This window comes from Thermomyces lanuginosus (assembly GCF_041956635.1).
Source record: "Thermomyces lanuginosus strain ATCC 200065 unplaced genomic scaffold VTN49scaffold_27, whole genome shotgun sequence".
Taxonomy (NCBI): Eukaryota; Fungi; Ascomycota; class Eurotiomycetes; order Eurotiales; family Trichocomaceae; genus Thermomyces; species Thermomyces lanuginosus.
In genome coordinates, this window is record NW_027192361.1 from 1,478,027 (window position 1) to 1,489,876 (window position 11,850).

Consider the following 11,850-nt stretch of genomic DNA (forward strand, 5'->3'; position numbering starts at 1 on the left):
CAGAAAATTGGGACACAGTCGTCGGCTATCTGCTGCAGTTGCCACCATGTGTTCCCATCATTTGAAATGTTGTGTTCCCAACCAAAGCAGATCGATTGATGCTGATGATATCAGCCAGAGCTCCCATTCGAACTTTCCCTTACCAACTCACTCACCAACGTGAATTTTTACGTAGTAATTTGACATGCTCAAGGAAGAAGAACAGACATTCATGCCTCCACTGGCTCTTAATTTGGTCTATGGAAATTTTGTCGAAATTATGCACGTTATCACGTGATAATTGCAAACCCTAAATATGATTTCGAAAGATGATGCGGTTGGACTTCCCCAGCTCATCATGTTGTGCAGAGACCATAGAACGTGTAGGTACAAAGAACACGAAGGAAATTAAAAGTTCAACAATTCACTGTGTCTCAATTTGCAGGTTCACAAAGGAAATTCCTTAGTAGTACACGGCAGACTGGAACAGCATAGTTCATAAACAGCCAGATACAACGTTCAGCTTGCTGCGGCATGGAACACCAACTCATGACAATGAAGTTCATAATTGTGCCACAATACTATGCAACATTGTAATCAAGCGGTACCGTTTCGCAATGTATCCAGGTCTGTGAGAAATCTATGAACCGCATTTGCAAGCCGGGAGTGACAGGACCTGATTTGATCGAGCCTGTCAAGAATAAAATCGAGAGTGTCGTTGGCACATCGCTTTTGATTCATCATGAAATAAACTGATTCTCTGAGTTTTGCCCAAAGTCTGGCCAATCCGGAATCGTTTGTTTTGGGCGCTGCGGAGAGGCGCTCCTCTTCGCGACGAACAAGCTCAATCATGGATGATAAGTGATCCTCGACCATTGCCAGTCGCGAATATAGGGATACAGATCTCTCATAGAAGCGAGAAATTCTTGACGTAAGGACTTTATCGAGCCGATGCAGCCGGATTGCCATTGCCATGTCGATATTGTGCGTCTCATCCAACAGATCCGACACCGATTTTTGGTGGACAGGTACTGAATAATGGTCAACTTCTTCGTTTCTCCCCATTGAAAGGCCGTCAAAAGAAACGGGGCCAATATTGCCTATAAGATCAACGTCGAGAGTGCCGATAGTGGCTCTGATTTCCGCCTTCAAAATGGCTAATTCACGTGCCGAGCTATGAAACCCATTCCATACACCATCAGATTCAAACTCAACCTCGTACTTCGCATTGGGGTATCTCATGAGAATCGCATCGGAAGCTTCTTGGAAGACGGTGGTGCTGTCACTGAGAGGCTTTTCTAGCGATCTAATCGTCGAAAGTACAGAGCGCAGATAACCGTGAAGTTGTGCTTGCGCTCGTAAGGTGGACAGATAGCTCGTTAGGAGCTCATCTGTTTTTGGAATGGCAGCTCGGACATCCGCATGGTATTCATCGCAAGACCGGGAATACCAGATGGCTGTCGTGGGCACATGGCATAGACTTGGATATCGAGACAAGAGTCTCGGAAACACAAAGAAAAGCAAAACCGGAAGGAGAAGGCATGAATTAACCATAATCCAGGCAGTTGTGTTCTTCTGGAAGAGGCGGCCAAGCCAACTTCGGATGCTAGCCGCGCCGTGACAAACGCGACGTGTCATTCGATCCTTTGTGGCGATTCGGGGCATAGGCTTTTTGTCCACGTCCCGATTATGTGGTGCCTTGACGTGGTGACACGTGCGAGGTCGGATCTCCGAGGTTTTAGACACACCGTGCATGCCAAAGGAAATGGAAGGCATGATCAGCTCGGGACCTTCGACGGAGGAAGAGCCCGTTGCAAATGTCGACTCCAATTGTTGAGACTGACTTGAATGCTCAAACTCCTCGCATTCTGCCAGTAGCACGGATGAAGAAAAGGAAGAATCTATGTCTATTTCGTTCTCGGAAGCAAACGACACATCGACAGGGATTCTACCCGCACACTGTTTGACGCCTTGATGATCGCGGTTGTCAACATTGGGAATGACCCAGGAATCCTCGACCACACCTCCAGTTTGTGGGTGACTGAAGGTGGTCATATCAGGCTCTGCATGCACAGTATTTCCTATGCCTGCAGACATGTTGGAAAAGTACCGGGTTCTGTCAATCAGTAAGGTTAGTTGACACCATCCAGGCCAAAGACAGTCATGCATACTTACGACGCCTGAAAATTCCCTTGTTGGATGGCTTCCTAACAGTATGTTCCTTCCACAAGCCGCCAGCCACAAGCCAAATTTCCAGTGTTTCTGCTTGGCTGGTTGGCATTATGGGGGTGAGGAGGCATCATTCGATACAGTACCTCCTAGGAAATAGCTAATTGAACAGACAATTTGTTGACATCGCTAAAGAGGTACATCTGGTACAGGGGCACTATTTCGTGCCATTGAAGAGCAACTCCTAAATGGGGCACTGGGTAGGCACTTATTTCTTTTACAAGGGACTGAGCATTTAAATACAGTAATAGTACTGCCATGCTCAGCGTAGGTCTGGAGTATGACCTCCGAGTAGGCGTAACTGCTCTCTTCTGTGCTTGGAAGTTAGAAGACCGAGTCCTAGGCACGGTAGGCAGCCTCCACTGCCTACGCTTCAGTAGAGCAAGTCGGGAAGGGATGCTAGCCAATGGGAAGGTCGGTTCTGGCCTACAGGAGCAGGCTGCTGCGATGCTGCCTACACTACTACCAAAAAGCCTATCCGGAATGCTCCAGATTTGGTGGTTGCTTGAAATTTTATCAAAATCATTGCAAATTTGATAGTTAACTGAAAATTCAGAACTTGTATTAAATTTCAATTATTGGCCAAAGTCCGCAAAGGAAATAGGCCATCGGAACGGAGAAACTCCTCCGGCCGTGCTACGGTGCAGATCATCAAAGCTCAGCAAGTGATGGTTCAAGTTGACTCTGTAGAAGTTGACAGTTCGAAGCCGCTTGATTTGGGCCATTGAGCTCAGGAAACCTATGGATTGTACTCAAGAATTTATTTGCAGGTTAGCATGAAGTCACTGGCAAAGAGTAGAGTCAGATTCTCATCAAAACGCCATTTGAAGCCATGCGCGCACATTGTCTCTGCTCGACAAGAAAGCTCTTCGCCGTGAAGCGGCCAGTTATCTCACAACGAACTAGCGCTTCTCTTCGATGTTATTACTACGGCACAAGGATTTCTGGACGACCTACCGCCACATTCATATCTGGCCCCAAGGTCAGGTATTGCAGTGATTCCACCGCGAGTGCCAAACAGCAAACGCAGGCAGTAGATCATCGAGAAATTGGAACAGCTCAAGAACTTTTCACGACATCCCTCTACAGCCCCGGGTCCCCGCTTTTCTTGCCGAACGGAACGCATGTTGTGAACAAATTGATCGCATTCCTTCGCGCGCAATACAGACAATACGGCTTTCGCGAAGTTCTGACACCAAACATATATAAGAAATCTTTATGGGAAGTTTCGGGTCATTGGCAGAACTACAAGGATGACATATACGAGGTACGCGGGCGAGGAGCCACGGGCGAGACTGAAGGGGCACAACCAGGAGAAGACGAAACGTATGGCTTGAAGCCGATGAACTGTCCTGGACACTGTCTTCTATTCAAATCGCAGAGGCGCTCGTACCGTGACCTCCCTATTCGGTTTGCTGATTTCAGCCCCCTGCATCGCAATGAGATATCGGGATCACTGAGTGGATTGACCCGAGTGCGACGGTTTCACCAAGATGACGGCCATATCTTCTGCCGGCCACAACAGATTAAGAGGGAGATTGCCTTGGCATTGGGTTTCGTGGACATGGTGATGAAAACTTTTAGACTAGGGCAGTACCGATTGGTGCTCTCTACCCGACCAGAAAAGGATTTCATCGGAAGCCTGGAGCTATGGGATCATGCCGAGGCGCAATTGCGAGATGCCTTAAATAACACCGGCCGCAACTGGGAAATTAATGAAGGCGACGGCGCGTTCTATGGTCCCAAAATCGACATTCAGCTACAAGATGCGGATGGAAAATATCATCAATTATCGACAATCCAATTGGATCTCAATCTGCCTCAGCGTTTTGGGCTCGAATACCAAGTGCCAGAGGGAGAGGAGGACTACAATGCTGATACTCCTGGGAGGGCGACCCCGGTACTGATCCACCGCGCAGTATTTGGATCGTTGGAACGTTTCTTGGCCATTCTGATCGAGCGGTACTCGGGACGTTGGCCATTTTGGCTGTCTCCACGACAAGGTATCATTCTCACTGTTCAGCAGGATGATGCTGTCCTCCGCCAAGCAGAGGCAGCGTTAGCTAAGTTTTCGGGGTTCCAAGCCCTGTTGAACCGCCCTGATGACGAAACTGGTTCACCGCCTGCACCCCTCTGTCCAACGGACGCAACCTTTCTGATTGACCTCGATGCCAGCAGTCAATCCCTGGGAAAGAAGATCCAGCGAGCGAAACAAATGAAGTACAACTTTATCTTCGTTCTGGGGTCACGAAACCTGGCTGATGCCAGCATTGAGGTGGATATCTCCGGGCAACTTCAGAGTTGTGGCGACGAGCAGGCCGGTTTGGTGCGCCAGGTATTCGCTGAGCATGCCACCGACCCTTCATTGAACAATCTGCGTGCAATCAAGATGCGGATTGAGGATGTGTACCCGACCCTGCTGCAACTAGAGAGAAATTTTGTGTGATTTGACTAGAAGGGCTGACTGTATTATACCTTGTATGCTCTCTGAGTCTCATATCCAGAATACAATGTACATAGGTAGAAAAGGTTTCCGAGTTCAACCGAGCTTGTCATGCAAGACATCTACTCCTTATGCCTTCCGGGTCCATTCGGAAGTAGCTGGCTTGGATGTGGTGGCTGTTCTGTAATGCTGGACCTGAGGTACGAGGAGAATAGTCCGTCCCTTGGAATGATCGCACGTCCCTGTTCCCTGGTCGCCGGTTCATAAATGTGTAGCTCATAATTCAGGAACTGCTATTCCATGATCCAATGACAATCAGTTCATCAATTACAAGTAGCACGACCTACTGAATATAGCCTCCCAACAAAGGGAGATTCGACTAATGGTGGAAGCCTGTCCGCTAAAGAAGTCATTGAGAGTATGACGTCGCCGACCGCAACAAGAATCGAACTCGAAAAGCTGAATGTAACTCGGCCAAGCACGCATAAAATTTGAAATTGAACACATCATCCATCCCGACGGTGCAGGCGCTAAAGCCACGAGGCTCCAGTAGGTTCATGTTACGTTAACCTACCTGGGTTAAGTGAGTTACAAGGTTAACCCAGGAAAAACCAATAATGGGCGCCCGCGCGTCGCGGGCTCCTCTGAACGGAACGCCTGGGCGCGGCTCGGTAGCATCAAAATTTAGGTACAATACCTCTTCAGGTTTGGCGCGAGCCAGACTCTGCAGGCCGCATCTTCCGTCAACTGTGGAGAGAAAAAGAGAACGTACTAGTGCGGACAGATGAATGGGTCAACGCCCAGAAACCCCCCACGAGTTTTACTGTCCGCCACTTAGCGGGGAGACGCTAGGCTTAGCCTGTGTAGATCAATCGACCCGTTCGTGGCCAAGAAGGAAGACACATCTGATCTTCAACACTCTCATCGTCACTTTGGCTGATCGCATGATGCTCTTGTCGTTGTGAACATCTCAAAAGTCCATAGTACAGACACAACTGCGGTGGCGTCTTTAGCGCGCCTCCTCCGTAGGAATGGCCGAGCCAACTCCTCGCAAGACCACCAGGAAAAGTGCTTTTTCCTGCGAGGCCTGTCGAAAGCGAAAGGTGCATTTTTGACTTCCTCCCTGGATATATACATAGCAAAATGCAAAAATTTAACCAGAATTGAAGACGTGTTTGGCTGATTCGCATCGCAGGTTAAGTGCAATGGCGCCACCCCCTCGTGCGCTCGATGCGCGTCACGCGGTGAGCCGTGTGTCTATACAATGTATGTTACGGCTCCTGAAGTAACTCTTTGTTCTTATCCCCAATTCCGGCCTTGTTGGGAGACTGATCAATGGTGAATCGGTGCAGTACGCCGTCAATATCGTACACGAAGAGTCTCGAAGCCAGAGTTGCGCAACTGGAAGAAACACTAGCAAAACTCCAGGGAAATCGCTTAGACAGAGCCTCTGAATCCAGCCCAGACGGGTCGGCCGGTTTTCAATCCAATAGCCCTGTAGACGATACGCCCAGGGAAGAAAATAGTGAAGATGTGCCAGACTTGACCGGCGGTTTTCAGGGATTAACGGTGGAAGACGATGGACGTATCTCCTTCCATGGACAGACCAGTCTCTTCCACCTCCCTGGGGAGGTGGTCAACGAATTGGCAACGAATTCCCAAATTCCAGCAGAAATGGAAGCCAGAAAAGAGCGCCTCATTAACAATGCATTGCGGCAGCGAGCATTTGAACAGCTTTCCGGCATCCCGGTAATGAATCTTGCTCGAGATGAGTGGGAAAGCGCTAACATTGAGTTTAGGAGCCTATACAATACTTGCTTGATTTCCATTGGTGCTGGATACAGCCGCTCTTCAATTTTGTCTACCGTCCAGCATTCACACGTATGATTGTCCTTTTATCGAGCGAGGATCTCGGATTGATAGCACTCACTGTTCAATAGGCGACATGAAGGTGGCTGGACCGTACTACTCAGACGCGCTGCTTAACGCCATCGTCTCACACTCGATCCGATGGTGCAAAGACCAACCTCAAGTCATACCGCTGCTGGAGGCATATGGAGGAACTAACAAGTTCTTCGAAGCTGCCGTCAGTGGTGTTTTTGATACCCTCAAGACCGGGTATCCAAGAATTCCAACAGTACAAACACTCTTACTACTAAGCGCTCAAGAGTGCGGTCGCGGGAACAGAACACAGGCATGGTTATACAGTGGAATGGCATTTCGATTGGTAGAGGACCTCGGGATATCGGTTGATAGCCGCAAATACTCAAGATCAGTTCCCTTCAGTGATGAGGACATCGAGGTCCGCAATCGATTATTCTGGAGCTGCTATTTCTGGGACAAACTAATATCGCTTTACTTTGGCCGATCGCCTATGATACAGCACTCACGGGTTAGTCCACCGCGGATGATTTGTAAGTCACAATGTCTCAGTCAATTGGACCTTGCCTGACGACGGACTAGTGGACGACACTGCCGAGATCGAGTGTTGGTATCCGCACGGAGTTACCTTTCCAGAGGGCACTCAATATCCCCCCATGCAGGCTCATTCGACGTCGTGTTTCATGAAAATGTGTAGCCTCGCCGAGATCCTGAATCAAATAATCATACATATATATGACCCACTGCGACAAACTGGGGAAACTGAGCTCAGGAATTGTGTCTCGGAACAAGATAAGAATCTTCGTCGCTGGTGGGATGACTTGCCCGACTACTTGAAGCTCATAACAAGTAGTCTTCCTCAATTCTGTCCGCCTAGTCACATTGTCACACTAAAGTAAGCCACTTGTGAATTCCTTTCTCAGAACATCTGCTGATCCATTCTTATCAGCTGTCTTTATCACACTGTCAATATTCTCCTCCACCGTGCCATCCTGTGCGGCCGGTCTCTTGGATCCAGCAGCAAAGAACAGTCAGATGCGAAACAACATCTCATTCAATGCTTGAACTCTGCGACCTCAATTCTTGCGCTATTCGACCTGTATCGCCGTACATTTGGCGATGGTCATGTCGTTCTGTCATTGGCATACAGTGTATATACAGCCTCATCGATATTCCTCCTCGAAATTAAGGCACTCAAGTTCGCTGCACCAGCCACCGTTGAGAAGGTTAAATACTGCGTTCAGTCTTTGAAGCGATTACAGGGCGCCAACCCAGGTATTTCCGTCTTGCTCGCCATTAGGAGTCCTGCTGACCTGTGAGCTGTACAGTTGTCAAAACCGGCCTGGGTCTCATTCACCAAGAATTGCAGAAGTTGCAAGTTAATATCGACGTCGCATCCCCCACTTCAACTTCTTCGAACATTTCACCGATACATCCAAATCCTCCCCAGACATGCCCAGGACAACAGCAGCAACAATCCGCTAGCAACCATGAGTCCCCCATTGCACCGTCCAGCTCTGTATCAGCTCCAAGTTCGATACACACCGCTGCATCGACGATATCCAAGAGCTCACCACAAGCGCCTTTCGAGTCATACCAATACCAGCAGCACATGACACCCTTTACCCTCCCGCAACAACAGACCGCCTATCACACAGCGAACGTGTCTGGTACTCCTCATTTTCATAGTGGCGCCATGGCACCCGATTCGATGCTGAATCTCGACGGTGCGACGCTACCATATGATAATCTACCAGAGGTATATCAGGCATTCTTCGACACCGAACCTATCAGCGCCAATATGCATCCCGGAGGTTACGATCCAGTGGGTTGGGGAACGTCACCAGGAGCAGCACCCCGATGATTGTCTTAAAAACTAATTTTGTGAACCAACTTTGCTTCATAACGGCCTGATGCGTTCCTAATCTCTTGAATGCATATTCGTCAGTGGTGTTCTTTGTTTTAGAGCGCTCATGTCATGAAATACCTGTTGTTCCCGCATGATACCTACCAGTTAATAGCTAGACTTTAGGGTTGCCGAGTACGTCCGACGTCAGGATTGTTGATTTCCCTGTAGGGTCCCGCTGTCTTACTTGCTGCCTTCTCTGGGGTCGAAGTTGGCTCTTTGGGATTCCCTCTAGCTCTGGCGGCCTTTTGCAGTGTCAGCTTGGCTCGGACAGTTCGACGGTGGCGGTCGTAGTCTCTGCAGAACATGCATATTACAAGTTTACACAAAAAAGAAGATGGCAGACTAGACCCGTCATATTCTTGCTAATCAAATTCATTGATAACTTATTCATGACCGAAAAGGACACAAAGAGTTAATTAAATGTAGTGTATAATCAAGACGATGAACCTCGGCTCTCAACATGAGCTTGTTTTTCAACGTCCGAACGAGCATTCGAATCCGCCTGCAGCTTCGATTCAGGTGCCATATCTGCAGAGTTGGAGAGCGGACGTGGCTTTGCCCGCCAGTAGAGATACCAGGGACCCTCGAAGAGCTCGCCCATGCGCTCCATGGGGATTCCCTTGGTCTCTGGGGCAGTAATTCCCAGAATAACGATGCCCGAGAAACATATGCAAGCCCAGAAGATATAGGCGCCCCAGACATTCAACGAAACAAACATGTTTGGTGTGACGCGAACGACAGCAAACTGATAGAACCAGTGTAGGGACATATTGATCGCGTAAGCGACGTTGCGCTGACGTGTAGGAAAGAGCTCAGTGCCGTAAAGGTAGGGAACCGTGCAGAGCCCGATTGACCAGCCCACTGCGTACACGAAGACGGACGCAATGGCAGCCTCCGAAGCCCGCTGATTGCTGCTCGCGCTTGGAATTCCCATATACACAGCCATGTAGATGTGTGCTGCGAGCTGGAGGAAAAGGCCAACGAGGAAACATGGCCGACGGCCAAACCGGTCAATGAAGACCCATGAGAACGCCATGGTGACAACCAGCTTGACGATTCCGTACGCGCCTGAGGAGATGAGGGACTCCGCACTCTCCTTGACACCTGCATACTGGAAGATTTCGGGAACCCAGTAGGTGATTCCATTCCCGCCAGTCCACTGCGCGATGGCGTGCATGGCGATCACCAGCCAAAATCGAGCCCGGTAGTTGCGATTGAGCTGCATCTCTTTAAAGATGGACCACATCGAGACCCCTTCCAGATCGGCAATCTTGGAACGAACCTGGGCGTCGATTTCCTCGAACTCGCTCACAACTGCTGGGTCGGTCTTCTTGGAACCTCGCAGGCGGGCGAGAACCTCTAGCGCCTCATCATGCCGCAGCTTCGATGCCAGATAACGCGGGGTCTCGGGGAGGTAGAAGAAAGTTGCGATGAGGGTCAGACCCGACGGAATCAGCGGGATCGCCTGAACCAGACGATATTGTGTGCGAGTAGGGGCCATATGCTTGTCAGCGGCATAGTTGATAAAGAAGCCTAACCACTCGCGTGTCAGCCCTGCCAACCACGGCACGTAGTTGCCTCCATAGGATCCGTACCCAGCGCAAGTGTGGTTAACAAAACCACCATGTACGTGCTCACGACCAACCCGCGTGTGCGCGCAGGGGCGATCTCACTAAGGTACAGGGGTGCGATCACAGTCAAAGCACCCGAGCCAAGCCCGCCGAAGATGCGAGCAAACAAAATGAGACCATATATCCCAGAAGAGAAGATCTGAATGAACGTGCCAATCATGTAAGTGATGACAGCTATTTGCCATGATCGCAGCCGACCGAGCCGATCGTTCCCGAGGACTGCAATAATGGCACCAAAAGCGGAGCCCAACACCATAAAAGACGAGATGTTGGCCTTGCGATTTGCAAGCCCAGATTCATCATTTTCCCAATTCTCTGGAATCAAGTTATAGTCTTGCTTGAATGACTTCAAGCCGACATTTGCGCTGAAGCCACCCTCATCATAACCTATCCACCGAGTGAGCCGGATGTCCCGTTCATTCGTGAACAGGTTGAGCAGATAAGGTCGACCGACCTTTCGGTATGCCTCCACAGGCGACCAAGATGACCACGCTAGCGTAGTACCAGTTGGTCCGAAAAAGGGAGAAACGTTCGAGGAATTTTGATGTGGATTTCATTGCGGACGGCACTTCAGTCATTCAACCACCGATTCCGCCGGTGACCAGCGACGATGTCATGACAGGGCGGGGGTGAATTCACCGATTTTAAGTCCTATAATACTTGATAGGGGGAACTGGGATGAGGAAAACCCAGCCCAAATCGATTGCGTTTTTTAGTTTTTGCTACCCTTGTCCTGTCGTTGGTCTAGCAAGGGTTCCGTTAATCAATTGACAATTACAGTATGAATCTGCGGAGTCCAAAGGATCCATGGAGGGCTAGGATTTGGTACACTAAATTGACCCAATATCTGCAGCAGGCCTAGCTTACGGCTACTATCCGTCGTCGGGATTCCTAGTTTAGTTTGATCTTCGGATTCTTTCCGCTTTGGCCATGTCCTAGTACGGTCTAGCCCTAAACGTAGAAGGCCTATCATGTTCGAGAATAATCTCATGCCTTTCATACCCCAGCAAATTTTCCTTCGGTACTGAGAAGGCTTGTTTCAAAGGACCATAAATCCTTACTTACCTATGTTATGTCGTACCTCTTGGGACTGAGGATATAAGAGTCTTTGGGCAAAGCAGGGAAATTACCACGGCGAAGGTGGGCAATCCGATTGACCTGGAACTGACGAAGATTTGTTTCAATGCCATTCTAGCATCTGAGTCACTCGAGTCGTTCAGGGTTAGAGACGCAATGGATCTGATGACATTGATTCCATCAATGGTTCCGAGAAAATCGTCAATCCAGTGAACCTACCAATCGGCTGGAAACAGAGAAGGCTGGGGAAGCTGGAGAACTTGGCGAAACTGTGGAAAATGTCATTCGGGTCAAGACGGGTGACGGATTCACTTGAACCTCCCAGCAGTCCCTGGATCCAGGCACTCAGCTTACCCGTGCGGAGTGCTTCGTTCTCGGACCATTACTTACGATCGAGCGTCTCGGATACCATCCGTTTCTTCGATGCCGCTAACAGCGCTGTGCTCGTACTCCGTACATTGGTGCCATATCTTCCGTGCCAACACGGAGAACAAGCCGGCCTGTCTGAGTCATTCATACTCTGTTCTATGGAAGACTAGCAACGACTGGTACCGGTACTCTGTGCTCCAGTAGTAGGTGGAAGCATACTCGTACTTTACTGGAAGAGGTACTCCGTAGTGATAATCAACGAACGTGGTTTGCGTTTGCATTTCCGGAATTGAAGAAAAACTTCGCGATCTCACAGCCCAACCTACCCTTAA

At 49.4% G+C, this 11,850-nt stretch overlaps 4 protein-coding genes across 4 annotated transcripts; 2 read left to right on the top strand and 2 right to left on the bottom strand.

Annotated features, from left to right (window-relative positions):
- Positions 1-576: 576 nt before the first annotated feature.
- VTN49DRAFT_2792 (uncharacterized protein) lies at positions 577-2,260 on the bottom strand (the record flags this gene model as incomplete). The annotated part of the gene is made up of 3 exons (XM_069410556.1): positions 577-2,042; positions 2,090-2,095; positions 2,155-2,260. The coding sequence occupies 3 exons, from the start codon at positions 2,258-2,260 to the stop codon at positions 577-579; spliced, it is 1,578 nt and encodes a 525-aa protein (XP_069269350.1).
- Positions 2,261-3,040: 780 nt separating this feature from the next.
- Positions 3,041-4,654, top strand: VTN49DRAFT_2793 (uncharacterized protein; the record flags this gene model as incomplete). The annotated part of the gene is made up of 1 exon (XM_069410557.1): positions 3,041-4,654. One exon carries the CDS (start codon positions 3,041-3,043, stop codon positions 4,652-4,654), a length of 1,614 nt encoding a protein of 537 aa, XP_069269351.1.
- Positions 4,655-5,682: 1,028 nt separating this feature from the next.
- VTN49DRAFT_2794 (uncharacterized protein) lies at positions 5,683-8,396 on the top strand (the record flags this gene model as incomplete). Its single annotated transcript, XM_069410558.1, has 8 exons — positions 5,683-5,754; positions 5,847-5,917; positions 6,004-6,400; positions 6,451-6,532; positions 6,592-7,065; positions 7,115-7,427; positions 7,482-7,807; positions 7,861-8,396. The coding sequence occupies 8 exons, from the start codon at positions 5,683-5,685 to the stop codon at positions 8,394-8,396; spliced, it is 2,271 nt and encodes a 756-aa protein (XP_069269352.1).
- Positions 8,397-8,874: 478 nt separating this feature from the next.
- VTN49DRAFT_2795 (uncharacterized protein) lies at positions 8,875-10,629 on the bottom strand (the record flags this gene model as incomplete). Its single annotated transcript, XM_069410559.1, has 3 exons — positions 8,875-9,974; positions 10,037-10,459; positions 10,527-10,629. The coding sequence occupies 3 exons, from the start codon at positions 10,627-10,629 to the stop codon at positions 8,875-8,877; spliced, it is 1,626 nt and encodes a 541-aa protein (XP_069269353.1).
- Positions 10,630-11,850: the final 1,221 nt, after the last annotated feature.